This window comes from Trachurus trachurus (genome assembly GCF_905171665.1).
Source record: "Trachurus trachurus genome assembly, chromosome: 15".
Taxonomy (NCBI): domain Eukaryota; kingdom Metazoa; phylum Chordata; class Actinopteri; order Carangiformes; family Carangidae; genus Trachurus; species Trachurus trachurus.
Window position 1 is genome coordinate 26,437,567 of NC_139906.1, and position 18,186 is coordinate 26,455,752.

General features: G+C 42.9%; 1 protein-coding gene across 1 annotated transcript in view; it reads left to right on the forward strand.

Annotated features, from left to right (window-relative positions):
• hspa12a (heat shock protein 12A) overlaps window positions 1-14,618 on the forward strand; it is a 50,147-nt gene extending 35,529 nt beyond the window's left edge. Inside the window, exons 8-12 of the mRNA XM_083988470.1 lie at window positions 2,968-3,054; window positions 3,863-3,967; window positions 6,146-6,404; window positions 9,965-10,068; window positions 12,010-14,618. Of these exons, the coding sequence (XP_083844596.1) occupies window positions 2,968-3,054; window positions 3,863-3,967; window positions 6,146-6,404; window positions 9,965-10,068; window positions 12,010-12,641 (1,187 nt within the window). The 3' untranslated portion in view covers window positions 12,642-14,618. The remainder of the gene's footprint in view (window positions 1-2,967; window positions 3,055-3,862; window positions 3,968-6,145; window positions 6,405-9,964; window positions 10,069-12,009) is intronic.
• The last annotated feature ends 3,568 nt before the right edge of the window (window positions 14,619-18,186 follow it).

Here is an 18,186-nt window from a genome sequence, read left to right on the forward strand (position 1 = left end):
GAGTTATTAATATCCTGTATTGTTATATATTATGTCATGTTGCCTTTTTTAGAGAGTCAGATGTTTTATTTCAGAGGTCAAATAAAACTTTGATAAAACAGAGTGGGGTTCTTGAACCTGCCAGGGTCTGGACCAGGGTTCAACAGAGAGCTGCATATTTCAGGGAAGTGTTTTATTTGTGGATACTAATGATAAACTTGGCAAAATCCTCCAGGGGTAGCCTACTGCTGTTCTTATAAAACATGTAAGCCACTGAAAAATTCTAAATGACTGGTATCGATTTGTAAGAAGTTCATCCACTATTTTCTCATGTGAATAATTCAGGTGTTGAACAGTTTTGAAGGAAAGATTTAGTGCACTATCAAAGTGTACAAATCAGAAACTGTGGCTTAAAGGGGAAGTGCAGACCCTGCCTTTAACTCTGGGACCCTGCAGAAAAACAAAGAAGCACAGAAGAGACTGAGGAGGGGGATCAGGGAGGCCCAGTGCAGATCCAAACAACACATAGAGGAGCACTTCAACAACAATGACTCCCACTCAGTGTGGCAGGAGATAAAAACCATCACTGTCTACTAAGACAACCGAGAAGCCTCGAGACCCACAAACGACACTCCTCCTGATTCCCTAAATGAGTTCTTCACTTGTTTTAACCAACAAAACAAACACTACAACATCCAGCCTGCACCACCAGAGAGGGACCACCCAATGAAGCTCCAACACAACCATGAGGAGAGTCTTGTTCAGTCTCGTCATTTATCCACAAGTTCCTCAGATGAATCCTTAGAATACGCTGGCTGAACCTAGGAGGTAGCCTGTAGAGGTAGAGATCCTCCAAAGACGCTGGAGTTTGGTTGGTCATACCCTTTGCAAACCTGCATCAAACATTACAAGTCATGCCATCTTCTGGAATTCACAAGGGAAAAGTCAAAAGACCAAGAAACACCTGGCGCCCTGACCTGGATGCAGATGTGAAGAGGTCTGGCCAAACATGGTGGCAGTTGGAGAAGATGGCCCAGGACCGGGATGCCTGGAGGGTTCTTGTTCATGGCCAATGCTCAAAGTTAGGCAGTTGATGCTAGTAAGTACCACCAGGTCAGTCACCATCAGGAAAGCAGTAGGACCGGATTGGATCTCCAGACGGATTGTTAAGGCTTGTGCTATCACCATCCTCATTCTCTCAATTAAACAGTCTGTAAACTATCACTGTACCCAAGCAAACCACAGCGAACTGTTTGAAGGACTAGTGCTCAGGTGTTCTAACCTCCATCATTGCTAAATGTTTTTAGAGACAAGTTCTCTTTTGCATAAAAGCTTCCATCCCCGATGATCTCGATCAAAACCAGTCCCCATACCTCACAAACAGCTCTCTTACACACCTGGATCGCAACGACTCCTGAATTCAGGACAATAATTCCACATAAACCAGTTCCAAAAAAGGCCAATGTGGGTTTTGGCAGTTTACTATGCACTAACGCTGTACTTCCTCAGAAACAGACTGGAAGGCCACGCCTCAGCCACTCTGACCCTGAACACTGGAGCACCACGGGGGTGTGTCCTCACTCCCTTCCTCTGCTCCCTCTTCACATATGACTGCTCACCCATTCGCCCCACTAACACTATTGCAAAACTAAGACAACAACAATGAGATATCCTGCAGGGAGGAGATCCAATGTCTGGTACAGTGGTGTAACCAACCTGGATTTAAACAAGAAAAAATACAGAAATGATAATGGACTTGAGGAGATGAAGGTTGCGGGAGGGGGGGGGTGGGGGGGGGGTGCACTCTGGGCTTTGCATATGTAGGGAGGAGATAGAGAGGATGAACTACTTCAAACCCACATTTCAGCTGACCTCGCCTGGACCAGAAACATCTCCAATCAGGCGGGAAAGGCCTCGCAGAGACTCTACTTCCTCAGGAAGCTCAAGCAGGCTGACCTCCATCAACACCCACTGATATGTTTCAGGCCACCATTGAAGATTGATGTGGTTTGCGAGCCCCCCTCCCCCTCTTAGTCTTAGTAGTGGAAGCAAAAAAACAGCAACACTAAGTCTATGGATATTCTCATTCATCCAGGTCATTGTTCTTTTCCGGGCAAATTGAATCGTAGGCAACTGGACTTGGTATTTGTCTGGGAAGACGTTTCGCCTCTTACTAGACTAGCTAGTGCGGACTAGTGAGACTTGTTGCGTACGAACTGATGAAGTCCCTTGGATAAGAGGCGAAACGTCTTCCCAGACAAATACAAGTCCAGTTGCCTACAATTCAATTTGCCCAGAAAATTCCACCACTAAAGACTGTTTATTGATGTTTTTAATTCTAATGATTATAGTCTTAAACCTGAATAGACTAGCCTAGCACTAGCTTGAGTTAGCTCTCCAAGCTCATAAGACAAGTGAACAAGAGACAAGAAACAAAAGACTGTCAACTCTTTCACAACTTTTGGTTCATCATTTATAATGTGTGTTGTGTTTCAAGCAGAAATGTTCACATGACATATTAGAAATTGTTCAAATGAAGCTTTGTGGGGTGAATTTGTGTATATCTAAAACATGGATTAAATTGCAAAATTATTTCAAATCTGTCCCATGGGTAAAATTCAGAAATGCAATATACGTACCTGTGTTATAAATGGCTTCCGTCTTAAAATTGGGAATTTCAAGGGGCTAATGGGATTTTTCAGATGAACGATCAATCAGTGTTGGTGCCTGTGCTGCATTATGATGTGTTGTTGTCCTTGAGGCCTTGACTCATCTTTACAGCAGACTGTGTGTGATTGTATGTATTATTGCAGTGCAGCTCTTCTTGACTCCGGTCAGAATCAGACTTGCTCTCGGTGTGGTGATACTGTATAACTCAGCCTGCTGCTTGCCTCACACACCACCTTGTACATGCACACAGCTTCACACAGCAGAGCGTCACGCCTTCCTCACACTCACCAGAACATTCTTTCTCTTGTTAACAACCAGCCAAGGAGCATGTCCGTCGCAACCGGCAGAGCCGCACCTTTTTGGTGGAAAATGTCATAGGGGAGCTTTGGTCGGAGCTGGAAGAAGGTAGAGTCTTGATCTTTTACTCATCTCTTATGATTTCCGTTTCCTTTCCAGGGCGGTAACTGCTCTTGCTCTATACTGTGCTGCCAAACTGTAGATATTAGAACACAGAGCATGTTGTAACCTAGAGATCATAGAAAATCTAACATTTTACAGAAATAATGTGTATATTTTATGTCTTTTGAACGAATGTACAGTACAGATGCCTGCATGTCTCTGCTTTACCTCCCTGCTCCCTGAGGTTTATTTCTAAGATCTTTGATGGGTTTTGTTTGGGTTTGTGACTGCCTCTGTCAGCTGTGATGGCAAGACTGACTTCCTCTTTACTAAGCTGTGGGTCAGAGAGCAGCAAACTGATCAGTCACAACAAAAGTGATGTCCTACGGGTGTTCTCACTTTCAACACTTCCAATATTTCACCTCAAATTAACATCCACGGAAATGCACATATGAAATGACTCAACAGCTTGGTTTGCAACCTGCTGAGCATGTGTATGGATGATGTGTAATGGCTTGGGCCCTGTTCAGAATCAGTCATGAAGTGAAAGTGTAGAAGTGAAAGCTTCTCATTTTCACCAGAGCAAGAAATCCTCATTTATATTTGTGGGTTTCTGGGACATCTAGCTGTAATCTCTTCAGATGTCATCTCGTATGTGTTGGACAGTGTGTTTCTTCAGTCATCATGTCACTGAGCTGCTGGGATGTAACAGAGAAGAGGGGTGTGTGCAGATCAGAGCAGTGAATCCAGCCAGGAAGTAAGCTGATAGGTCACTGCACACACACTGCTCCATCTCTGTGTGTTCTCTGCGCAGGTGACCGTTACGTGGTAGTGGACTGTGGTGGAGGGACAGTGGACCTTACTGTTCACCAGATCCGGCTTCCAGAGGGACATCTGAAGGAGCTCTACAAGGCCTCAGGTGAGAGAACCAATAACATGATCAATCAATCAATCTTTATTTCAGACTCAAATCGGTCCATATAAAATACACTACAAGAGACAGACACACAAGACAACAGGATTAAAAAATAAATTTAAAAACCCCCCCATAAATAACCATGTCTAAAAGACATACAGTACAAACACCCTCTCCAGTGCCTCCAAAAACTAGAGAAGCACATAGTACTGTTCTCTTTAGGCATGGCCAGAGCCATAATAATTTCATTTTTGGAGTCTTTCATAAAATTATACATACTGTAATATTTCTAAGTAGAGCATTTAAGGTGGGAACTCCACTATGTAAAAACAACTGGTTGGCACTCGTCCATTGTTGTAAGCCACCTGTAGTTTGTTGAACTTAGCCTTACTGTAGCTGCACCACAAGTGGGAAGTGTACAATGGACTACAGTCTTGTGTCAGCTTGAGCTTTCTACTGCTATCTATGGTGTTCGGGTCAGTTTTGACCCATGTTTTAAATCAGCTGTAAAATACACTAACAACATTTTTTTCATTCAATTAGTTTTTCTTCTCTTGGTTACGTTGTTAGGTTTCCTTATCCATGAAAATATTGGTTTTAATATTTTTGGTGTGGACCCCTGGGCCTTTTTTGTCAGTATACCCCTTGGCTTCAATTGAACCTTCCTCTTGTCAGCTTTCTGCTATCAGATGGTGTTGGGGTCAGTTACCCAAGTCTTAAATCAGCTGTAAAACACACTAAAACAAATATTTATCATCCCATTTGTTGATCATCTCTTGGTTACGTTGTTTGGCTTCCTTATCCATGAAAAGGTTGGTTTTGCACTTATGATTTCAGTTTGAACTCTCATTACTGTTCTTATCGTAATAACTGGGTCAAAATTGACCCTAACACCACAAATGTCATAATTTTAACCAGAGCATTTTAGAATTTTATGAAAAAAAATGTTCTTGTTTTATTTTTTTTAAATTGAGGTTCCTGACAAAGTCAAAAAGCCTTGATGCTATAAACTAATTTATGTGGTACTTGTATGCATTTAAAACCTGAAAACGGGTCACTGGTGACCTGAACACCAGAGAAGGGTTAAATAGGGCACATTATCAGAGCGCATATAACATTTGTGTACCAACATATTTGTTTGTGCATACAATTTACAGTACTCACTGAGTCACTGAATGTCACCGTCATACGTTGTCTGACAAGAGGAATGAGGGGAATTTTCTCTTCTGATCCTCCTTAGACTTTACAATCATAACTACACTCTTCTTAGATGTTAACTTCATGTCAAAGTGTTCTCCATAATCTGAGCAGACTCTGAGCAGTTGCTACAGACCACCAGAATAGGGAGACATGATGACTAAAGCATCAGCATACATTAGATGACAGATGAGCCTTTCTCCCCCCATGCAGCCAGCCCTACACTCGCTCATCCATAGACAAATTAAATAACATAGGTGACAGAATTCCACCCTGTATAACGCCATCTGTCACTAAAAAGGGTTCAGATGGAGTATTCCCCCATCTCACCTGTGTGGTTTGATGTGAGTACCAGAAATGTAAAACCCATATTAGATAAGGGTACCTCCTTATTTAATATGGGTTTTACATTTCTCTCTTTTGTAATTTCACAAACTATTTCTCATAATTAATGCGGTCGAAGTCTTTAGAAGCTTCTAGAAAGCACAAAAACATGGAAGACTTATGTTTCTGTACCTAATGACAGCCTCCTTCAAGGCATATGGAAGCATGCAGATGGAAATTAGCTCCTGAGCTAAATCTGGCAAATTTACAACAAATTATTATTTTGTTTGTACATGAATTTGCAGATTCCCATTACAAATAAACAAATAAAAGAAATGTCTATGGATTTTCTCATTCATCCAGGTCATCGTTATCTCTGGGCAACAAATTGAATTGAAGGCAACTGGACTATTTGTCTAAGAAGACGTTTCGCCTCTTATCCAAGGGGCTTCATCAGTTCACAACGTATCGGTCTGACTAAACTGGACTGGACCAAATTATAAAGGTGGACTAGTCCAGGTGCATTCGATTCAATTTGTTGCCCAGAGAATAAATGAAATGAAATAAATACACATGTCAGTGCTATGTTGTGCTATGATTGTTCCTTCATCCTGCTTTGGGTAGATGTCAGTCTCAGTCTCAATCCCCCTTTCCTTCCAGGTGGCCCCTACGGCTCCATCGGGATCGACTATGAGTTTGAGAAGCTGCTGTGTAAGATCTTTGGTCAGGACTTCATCGACCAGTTTAAGATCAAGAGGCCGGCCGCCTGGGTGGACTTGATGATTGCATTTGAGTCTCGGAAGAGAGCGGCAGCCCCCGACAGAACCAACCCCCTCAACATCAACCTGCCTTTCTCCTTCATCGACTACTACAAGAAGTTCAGGGGCCACAGTGTGGAGCACGCCCTGCGGAAGAGCAAGTGAGTACAACCAGAAAACCAGGGACCAGACACACAGCTACCATGTTGGAATGTGTACACTGCAAAAACTCAAAATCTCACCAAGAATATTTGTCTTATTTCTAGTCAAAACAAATCTAATTATACTTAAAATAAGACTCATCACATTAAAAAGTAGCTTGTTTTTACACTTTTTACTTTTTTCAAGCATATTTTCCACTTGAAATAAGTTGAAAAATCTGATAATGGAGCAAGTTTTTCTGTCTTATTACAAGCACAAAAAACTTGCTTTCACTGGCAGATTTTTCTACTTAGTTTGAAACAAGTGAAAATGATCTAAAAATAAGTTAATTTTTTAGGTGATGAGTCTTAGAGATTAGTTTTGACTAAAATTGAGACATTTCGACAAGAAATAAGACATATTCTTGGAAAGATTTTGAGTTTTTGCACAAACAACTTCACTGTCAGGAACATTTGAAAATTTGACATTTCAAATTAGTTTATTATATTGGGACAAACTTGAGCTTACAGATGAACTGATGAGGGGGGCCCTAGCAAACAGCACAAAGAGTAGACATGCTATCAGATGCTCCTCTGTCAAATTGTGAAATAGATTTTGACAGTCTCTGATCTTATGTATAGCTGGGTCGGCTCAGATATTTTTTTGTCTTGTCCTATGATCCCATTCAAATGTGCCTGAAAAATCCAAAGACATCGAGCCACTTCCACCAGCATCAGCTAGTGCTCATGCTAATGCTAACACAGGAGCAACTCTGCCAGCAGAGCTACAGGTGATGACATGAATGACTTGCTATTGATGTGGGAGAGTTTGATACAAGCGTACAGACACTTCAAGCTCTCAAAAAAAAAGAAAAAACTAGTGGAGAAGGTGGAGTTTCTGAGGAGCAGGCTCTGGAACAGGAGAACCGTCAAATATGCTTGGAGAAGGCAACAGTATTAAGGTTGCTTACGGTACTTGCATATCTGAACAATAAGGAAGGAGGCAAACCAACTGAATTTGTCCAGACTCTACTCCCAAAACTTCCAGGAGCATCATCATCATCATCATCATCTTTATTCACATGTATAGAAAAGGTATAAAATCATTAAAATATTAGTGATTTCATATGTGAAATGGGACACCCTGAGAAGCTCAAGAGCTTTTAAAAGGGGCCCAGACACAAAAAATGGTGTTCTCCATTATCTGTAGCTCTAGATGCTGAAACAGCTGGAGTACAGAGGCAAAAACGTCTTCAGTTTCCCGCACTATGCACCAGAGGATATTCAGCAGAATTCAGTGAATCCCAGATTGGGTGGAGCACAGCCTCCTCCTCCCAGTGAGGCTTCAGATCAAACATCAGGACCAGTTCAAGTGTTTCACCACACTTGGTGAGGCAGACTCTATTATGACAAAACAATTATACTACCACAAAAAGACTGAAAAAAATGTATGGCTACGTCATTTTGGAAATTAAGATGAGAAAATGGAAATCTGTTTCATATTTGTGGAGCTGTGTTCCTGATCAGTCTCACTTAGTGTGAAGACTGGAGACGAGGGAACAACTGTTGTTGTGTGTAGCACAGCCCTCTGCAGTGGCACATGCTGCCAGAACATTACAGCTTCACTATAGTAAGTTAACCACACCCTGGGTCTAGTTTCACACTGAGCACACAGACATGTTTACAAGTTAACCCACATGTACAGACTCACTGTACATAACCCCTATAGTCATAGCCGTAGGTTCGTTACCTTTATTTGTCGGTGTCGGTGCGAGCCAAGCGGCGAGCTGCTCAGAGCTACACTACGGAGGCTAATCTGATTTCTTGGTTTCCCTCATCAAACTCATCAAATACACAATCCAACAACTCCACAGCGCTCTGGTGGACAAGTTGTGACCTGCACATTCACCACGCTATGAGATAATAAAGGAACGTTGTTTTAGAGGTAAATTCATGCAAAACAGCTGATGCGTGTTGCCTTCAGGGACAGTTTTTCAGCAAGCAGTCTCCGCATTTCCCTCAAAAACAACTGTCTCGTAACTTTCTGTTATTATCTCATAGTGTGGTGAATGTGCAGGTCACAACTTGTCCACTAGAGCGTTTTGGAGTTGTTGGATTGTGTATTTGATGAGTTTGATGAGGGAAACCAAGAAATCCCATGAGCCTCCGTAGCTTTAGCTCTGAGCAGCTCGCCGCTCAGCTTGGTCGTTCTAAAAATAGCTTGCACCGACAATTAAAGGTAACAAACCTACTGCTATGACCATAGGGATTATAGCAATAGGCCAATTTGCAAAAAGGTTAAACTATCCCTTTAAATGATTATATTACTGGGATGTAAAAACAGTACGGTAATCTAATGTAAACCTGAATAAATAGATTTCTTGTATTGTATAACTTAATTAAACCAGAGCCCAGCTAAATTCAGTAGCTAGGAACAGTCTCCACCTGGTTCCATATTATTGTAATGTGACATATTACATACAATACAACCTTCCTGTTCATGACTATTCATTTATCTAGATCCACAGGGATCTAAACGTTACATGAGTAAAGTTTCTCCACAGTTGTACTGGTGACATGGATCCTGTAACCACCACACATTAATTTGCACATCCATGTTTTCTTCACACATGGCTCATAAGATGAACAGAAGCAGGCTAAACTGATGGAAGAGGCCATATAGCAGTAATAAGTCAGTAGCAGACAGGGAGGACATTAGCAGTGACATCACTCTTCACTTTCAGCCATTAGCCAGTAGTAAAAGGACTGAGGTCTGGGACTTGTGGTCCCAGACCTGGAGTCTAGATTTTAATGGCCCAGCCTCATTGTCTGGCTGAAACTGGAGCCTCAGAGCTGCTCCGACACCTGACTGGAAATACTCCATCTGTCTCCACATGCTGAGAGCCTTTGGTGGGGCCAGCATTAACACTATCACACACTGAAGTGGACATCACACACTTACACACATGCACATATTTCACTGAATCACATAAATGGGATCATATCAGATGGAGATTACAGACTCTCTGCTCCTCCTGCAGACAGAGTCACGGTTGTTGGCCTCTAGAGACAGAGGCCTGAGGTAGAGAGGGAAAAAATCAATGATTCCTCTAAGCTGCCACTGCTCTTTACTTCAGGTTTTCAGGCTGCGACACACACTTCAGTGACTTATCAGGATATATTCATTCCAGTAATATGTTTCAAGCATTATTCATATTCATATTCATTATCCTGCGTGGCAACCTGGAGATGCTTTTGGTTGTACAAAAAAAAAAAAAAAAAAGCATCACCTGTGCAGCCACCTTATAGGCCTATACCATAATCTGGCTCAGATGTTTTTTGTCTGTCATGGTCAGAATGTTTGGACAGATTCAAATATTTATTTTAGTGTCCTCCAGTGGAATAGTATCCCAACACAATTAGTAATATCTCTTATTTAATGTGGAACAAGCCAACGTTCCAGCAGTAAGCCTTTGTTAGTGCCCCATGGTAAACAGGAGGACCATTCAGACCATCCACCAGTAAGCCTTGTGATGTCAGTTTGATCTTTTCACCTCTAACTGCTCTTCTCTCCTCTCCAGTGTGGACTTCGTGAAGTGGTCGTCACAGGGGATGCTGAGGATGAGTCCAGATGCCATGAACTCCCTGTTCAAGCCCACCATAGACCACATCATCCAGCACCTCAGTAAGACACACTGATATCATCAACACCTCAACACACAGACAACTCACAGACACACATCTGTCAGCATTCCATAGCAACAACATCAATAAGATGTCTAATAGTAAGAAAAACTCCTACACCGCATTTAAGACCCACTGTGGCCTGATTTGTGTTAAAGGGATACGGCAACATTTTTTTTTTTTTTTTTACGTGTCTTGTCTCACTCCCGAGTCCATGACAAGCAGATAGACACCATCCCTTCGACTGTGCGTGCAGTAACAAGGGAGAGCCCGTATTGCCCGTAATTAGCTTAGCTCAAACGCTGGAAGTGTATCGGTAGTGTTAGCCTGCCTCCACCTAAAGTCATCAGAGACACTCTTCAGCAACTCTAAATGGAAACGGGTGGTCAAATGGCAGTAATGAGACGAGATCGGTCAAAACGGAGGGTTCAAGCAAAGACGGTTTATCTTGGTTCAAGCTAGCTACATCAAGGATAAGTTAGCTTCCTATTTCAAAGTAAAAGCGGTGTTTTATGTTGTGAAAGTAACCGGAAGTGCGTTGGTCACAACGGCTAGCTTGAGTAGCACCAAATTCGTCTGAACAAAATTGTAAACAGCTGGTATTTAGACAAATTAACGACACACTGCTGATCTAAACGGCTGCTTTCTCGCCTAAAAATGTTTGAAATGTCGATAAAGTGACAGAGTTTAGAGCTAAAATGAAATCAGCTTCTGACTGCTGATTTTGGCTCGGGTAGGAGGCAGGCTAACACTACCTATACACTTCCAGTGTTTGAGCTAAGCTAATTAGCGGTGCGCCAGCTTTCCCTTGTTACTGCACGCACAGTCGAAAGGATGGTGTCTATCTGCTGGTCATGGACTCAGGAGTGAGGCAAGACACGAAAAAAAACATGTTGGCGTATCCCTTTAACTAATGCAAACTACACAGCATACAATATCTGGTTTCAGGAAGAGAGTCGTGGCAGTTATAAATGAACCCAGTCGGAGTTGAAGATGTTAGAATGGATGTGATTTTATGGTTTTATAGAGGAGAGGTGATGTCTTTCTAAACCAGGCACTAATCCACTCACCATGTAGGGAGTGTGTAAAAAAAAAAAAGAACACTTTCACGTTGTTTTACAGGTTCCTTAACATTTTGTAATAGTTGTTAAGTTAATAGTTATTCACTTCTTTTCCTACTGTCTTGTGGTATACCATATATATATATATATATATATATATATATATATATATATATATAATAAAAAACATTACAACAGGGTAAAGAGAAAATAAACAGAAAGCAGCTATTAGAGCCACTTAAATGACTCTGTGTGACAGACAAATAACAGCATTTACATGCACCTTCACTCTGCTGCAACAATACCTGCATTACAGTTGAACTGAACTTGTGAACTGTTTAACTTAGATCAAGTCAAACTGAACTATTTTAATCTCCAGTTTAATAAAAGGCAAGTTGTTGTAGTTAAAGTCAGGCTATCACACAGGTTTAAAATAAATGATTAGTTTCTCAGTTGTCTCAATGTGCCTCCTGTCTGATCAGCTGATAACTCACAGTTGTTGCACAGTTCAAACCAGTTTTCAGAAACAATAAGAGAGAAGAAACCCTAAAGAGTAACTAGAGTCTGACATGACGAGGAGAAATCTGCTCACTGATCTCCTGCAGGTACACATGAATACTGTGTGTCCAGAGAACTAGTGCATGTTAATGAATCCCCAGATCACCCACATGACCTGGTTTCTCTGAGTAACCTGGTAACATAAGTGCAGATCAGTGAATCCACATCCTGCAGAGACTGTGGCTCAGGAGGTGGAACCAGCAGGCTCATATCTGATGTGTCACTAAGTAGATCAGTCATCCTCCATCACCCACACTCTGTCCTTCTTGTGATACCGCTACAGTCACCGCTTCACTCACACAGATTCTGTTCTTCTCCTCCAGCCGATCTCTTTGACAAGCCGGAGGTGAGCGACATCAAGTTCCTGTTCTTAGTGGGAGGTTTTGCCGAGTCGCCCCTGCTGCAGCACGCCGTCCAGAACATGCTGCAGGGCCGCAGCCGCATCATCATCCCGCACGACGTCGGCCTCACCATCCTCAAAGGCGCCGTGCTGTTCGGCCTGGACCCCAGCGTCATCAAGGTGCGCCGCTCGCCCCTCACGTACGGCGTGGGCGTCCTCAACCGCTTCGTGGAGGGCAAGCACCCGCCGGAGAAGCTGCTGGTGAAGGACGGCACCCGGTGGTGCACCGACGTCTTCGACACCTTCATCGCCTCCGACCAGTCGGTGGCGCTGGGCGAGTCGGTGAAGCGGAGCTACACGCCGGCCAAGCCGTCCCAGCAGGTCATCGTCATCCACGTCTACTGCTCCGAGAGGGAGAGGGTGGGCTTCATCAGCGAGTCCGGCGTCAGGAAGTGCGGCACGCTCCGCCTGGACGTGAGCGGCACGGAAAGCACGGCGCCGCGCCGAGAGATCCAGACGCTCATGCAGTTCGGCGACACGGAGATCCGGGCCATGGCGGTGGACGTGTCCACCGGACGCACCGTCAAAGCCAGCATTGACTTCCTGAGCCATTAAGTATTTAGCCATGAAGAGAGCCGATGTAACAGAAGGAGAAGAGGGAATCAAAAAGGAAACATAGCTCATCCACGCAGGTGATACTGAATAATAAAGGGCAGTAGACAGTTTGAATGACATTGGACTGTAGAATCAGTGTCATGACCAGGGAAAGAACAGGTGTATGTTACATTCATCACTTCATCTCATATCAGTACTTTATTTGCTGACCAGCTCCATAGCAACCCCCCCCTGCTGCTGAGGCTGTAGCTTTGTCCAGTCAGGTTTCAGAGATCCTACGCTTGATCATTTCCGAGCCATAATATATTTACAGTACAGCTTTGGAAACCTTACCCTCTGCATCCTCACGGTCTGACGGTTTAATGTTCCTACACTCACATTCAGCGTACATCTCTCCGTGCTTCAGTCTGTCCGGTGTTGCAGCAGATCATTGTTATCTCGGTAACGACGCTTTGGTAATATGTGCACCATAAAATGTGTGATTAAAGTCTGCGAAGGTCATAATAACGTAGCATCAGCTCTGATGGAAGCTCAAGCTCCACTTCACCACAGCTCTAAGGGCCATCCCAGTGGTTTTGCATGATTAAGCCCTTCAACCAGTGTTAATAAGGCGCAAAATACATGGCACCGCTGCCCGGTTCTTTTTAGACTGATTCACCACCTCCACCAACACAGTAGTAATAGTGATTCTCAATGTTACCGCATCCTACAACTGTATGAAACAACACTGACATACGTGTACCACCTAATGAAGTTGATTTAGTTCAAATAAATAATAACCACACCCAGGACACATGGAGAAACATCCTGTTGAAGATGAATAATAATCACTATCAGTTTAGCTCCGGTTTGGTCTCCACACTCTCTTTCTTCTTCAGTCGTACAGACGGACAGTCTGTCTGCTGCGGACAGGTGGAGTACAGTGTGTTCAGCTGAAAGATGCTCAAATCCATTAGCTTCCTGTGTTGTTAGTACAAAAAATAATCAGAATGAGGATTGAAAGACATCCGGCCTGACAGCTACATACAGATAGTTTGTTTTCTGTGAGTTGAGTTGATGACACTGCTTTTATACAAATTTCTAACAGATAGATTTTGTTCTCTTGTTGTGTTTTTGTTGCACTCATGGCAATGAATACTTCAGACAATAGAACAGACCTGATTTAGTGCCAGTCGCCACCAGAACAGCCACTGCTGGGCCTTCATACTTAATAATAATCAAGACAACCTGCAGAAATATTGACCCATGGTTCCAAATTTCAGTATTTCAGTCCTTAGTTCCGAAGCTTGTCAATTGGTACCGTAAAGGTACAGAATTTTAAGGGAGGAGAGGAAATTGATCTAATCCATAGTGATAGTGTAAAGTATCCTATTTCTAATCAATAGGCCAAATCATGCAAAGCTGCCAGTATGGTCTTTTAAGATTATCCACACATTCCAAGAATGTGGAACATGCTGCGAGTCCAATCTGACGAGTACAGTCATCAAATGTGCTTAATTGTTGCCTTTATTTGTTTATGCTTCTGATGATCACTTGAATATTTTGAAGCCAGGTGTGAGACAAACAATGAAGTATGTTTATTTCTGTAAATACAGTATTTAAATAATGTACAGATTTTTAGCATTGTTTCTGCAGCTTTAGAGCCAAGAGTATGGATGTGCGTGTGCGCGTGTGCGCGTGTGTGCATGTGTGCGTGCGCGTGTGCATGCTTTCACACGAACATCCCTCAACCTTTTTTTTTTTTGTTTCCTCACCAGCCTCGATTGCCTTGTTCATTCAAAACGAGAGACTGGGATGCGCGTCGCCTTTTTTTCTCTCGAATGCATCTGTCCTTTAAAAAAAAAAAGCATTTCGATCGACACGTCCGCTGTTTATCGCAGCCGAGTCTGAATGTGTCGGCTCCTCCTCTCCATTCAGCCTGCAGCAGCAGTTCTGTAGGAAGTCCATTACGATCGATGACATATTCAGCAAAACAAATAGATCCCGGGACAGTCCCACTGCAGAGAACGTGAACCATTGAGTTTATTAGGCGGTAGAAAGGCCCATCACCGAGTTGAGTTTTAGTTCTTCAATAACAGAGTGCCTAGTGTGAATAAAATGTGATGTCAAGATTTAGAGCTTCCCCTCCCCCTCCTAACGATCTATTTAGCTTTATACATGTGTGACCTCAGACGTAATCACTGAGAATCACACGTCGCCAGCGTGTTCATGTACATCCGACGTCATGCTGGAGAAAGTGAACAGGCCTTACTGTGAGTCATCTCTTCTCCTGTGATAACAGCGACTGACCTTTGGTTGTGTTCTGTCCGTGGTGAAGGAAGGTGTGATAAGATGACAGCTTCCTTCACAGGTCGATGCTGTCTCAGTGATTTTCTGTCGCCACTGGTGACAGGTGTCAGTCTGCCTCAGAGTAAACTTCTGCAGGTCATTGCCTCCACGCACTCTTATCTGTCTGTCGTGTCCATATAAGGTCACATAGGGTCACTTTCCAGGAAACAGTCCCAGCTGACCGTCTTGGTCTGTCCCCCCAAAGTCCTTCAGGGTGAGACCAAAGTAGAGTGTGATTGTCAGATTATCTGTTGCCTTTAGGCCAACTGTGTCCATAAGTAAATCTACAGTACTGGCTGAAATGAAGACTTCTGTGATCGCTCATCTTACACTTGCATCATTCAGCACGTCGGCTTGCACTGAAACGTTCATTTGTGTGGAATGAGAACAATGCGCTTCCTTACTGTTTGTCAGTTTCAGATGGAGACTGGACTTCCTGAACACATCTGTCGCCATATCCTGTCACAACTCAAGGAAACATACAATGTTTACATTTTACACAAGAGCCTAAGCTAGCTAGGTATTTCAGACCTGAACGTGAAACATCCCATATCATATATCATGATAGATAAATACTGAATCGAATTAATACTGGAAGAGCTATTTTTTATTTTATTTTATTTTATGTCATTAGCTTGCTCGACTGCAGAATGAGGCCATGTTAACGATTGAGCCATTGATACCGACACAGCCGCCACAGAGACATGTGAGCATCTCTGTGCCGTAGTGTTGTTGAAGATCTTATAATTCTAACCACTTCTAAAAGCCATTTCCTCAGATCTGTTTTATTTGAACTGTGAATTGAAGCTCGTCCTGCCGGGCGTCCATGTACAAAGCTTGCACAAGCTTCAGTGCCCCGCTGTTTTTGGCACTCTTTCTGCAATGCATGTTTCGCATGTGTCACGACGTGGAAACGACTGAACGAGACTGCTATTGCTGGTTTCGCCAACCGACGGCGGCGATGCTGATGGTGATGGTGATGGTGGTGTTTTCTGGAGGAACCTCACAGTGTTGGAGAGTGGTGTGTGTGTGTGTGTGTGTGTGCGTGCGCGTGTGTGTGTGATACCCTGCCGCTTTCTGAACTGATGTAGTTAACGTTGATACTCAGAACTGATGGCAGCTCGTAACTATAGCAAGGCCGCACTTCATATACTTTACTGATGACTAACCTAATAACCTTTTATCCCTTCTGCATCTCCGTACCTGCTAAGGATAGATATCAAGTGGAAGGATTTAATAACACCGCAGCCTGTTGTCTCCTTGGTTACATAATTACATAATAACCTTGAGTATTATATGGTGCACACGACACTGTTATGTAGCAGCTTTATACTTAAAAACGATGATAAAATCACATGAAGATATGTTTAGCTGACGTTAGCTTTCTCTTCTCAGCACGTGAGACACCGTTTGACACTTTGGCTGCAGTGTCAAACTCCTGGTCAATCAGTCTGAGGTCCAAGTGTTCAGTGGAAGTGATTTGAGGTAGCAGTCTAGCCAGCTTGTATTATGTATTACTATCTGCTTAACACTATCTAGAAAAATAATAGACAGTAGATAAAAAAAATACCACTCAAAGGACTAAGCTTGTAGTTAGGATCTTTTCAGCCACTCTGGATCGCAACACAATGTACACTTTATTCTTTTAGTCCTTAATTGATAATGCAAACAGGTTTTGTCTGTTTTTTTTATGTTGAGTTTATTAAATGTCTTATTCTCTTGCAATTTTCACACAATAAAAGTTGTTTTTTTTAATTTATGGTATCACTGTCAAACTGTCACCAATAAAATGTACGTGTATTTCAAAGAACATTCCGGTGTGCCGTGTTTTCTGCTCAGTTTATACTGTTATTTTGAAAGCCAAAGTACGGATAAAGCTCAACAAGAATGAAAGTATTGTCTTCCCATTGTGCACAGTCGTAGAAAACTTCTCGTACAAGCAGAAATGCATGGTGCAAACTTTCTTACCTTGAAGAGTAGTGCTGGCACAACGTTTTTGATTTAGAGTCATCATCATTGGGCCTCTTTAAGTTCTTATAATTTGTCAGGGAGCCAAACTTCAGGGCAAAGGAGAGGTCCAGCTCACAAATAACTTTTTATCTTCTTACCATAACTTATTGTCCAGAGATAATGAGATCTGTATTATATTCAGGGTCATTGTAGTCAATCAGGATTCTGACCTGCAGCCTTGTTCTGTCGTTCTGCTTCTGAACCTGATTTCTTCCCTGGAACAGTTTGTGGTGATTGGTCACTTGACTTTTTTCATAATACTCCAAGATGGTATAATATACTGTGCCCTACATCTAAAGGGCAGATTGGAAGCTGCAGTAACCTGCTATTGGGAAGTGGTGAGGCTAAGGCTAGCTGGTTAGCATACTGACTTCAGCATGAGTACTATAAGTAGTTTCTGAGTAAATGGCTAAACCTCACCAGCAAGTCTCGACCCAGGGGGTTATCGAAAAATAGCATTCCAGTAAAGTCACAAAAACAGGAGTTAACATCGGTGTCCACCTCTGGAGACAGGGGGAGCATACGTCATTCCGACTGCCCAAAAGTCCAACCGCTTATTTCTCTGACTACCCATTAATCCGATCTACAGTGTTACGGTTGGGTTTAGGGTTAGGGTTACTTAAGTCAGAGAAATGGGAGGTCAGACTAATGGACGCAAAAATAAAGAAATGTATGGTCGGAGAAATGGGAAGTCTGAGAAATTGGTAGTCGGACAGACGTCATGCGTCTTGGAGAGACAGCTGTTGAGTAAAGGAATGGTGTTTGATTGTAATATTGCTACATTTCCTTTAGTAAATAACCAGGGGTCTCATTTATAAAACTGTGCGTGGGATCGTCACTAAAAGTGTACGTACGCCCAAAAGCCAGGTTTTGCGTGCGCCAGTAAATATTCAGACTTATAAAACCCTGCGTACGCACACTTGCAGGCAAACTTCCCTTTATAGATCACAGAGTTCCTACAAGTGTGCGCAGCTGAATCCGCTTCACGTCCCTCCCTGTACACGCCCTGTTTTAACCCTAGATGGTCAATGCAAACCACCACATGAATGTGATCTGCATGTCAATGAGCCTGACGTGCTGTTGTTCTGTCGCTGTTGTGAATTAGCTGCAGGTGTGAAAGTGACAACGTGACGTGTTGCTGCAGCTGTTAACGGCGTCAGCGGCTCAGAGCGCACGCGGTGTTGTTTTGGTGCGCTGCCCTCTCACA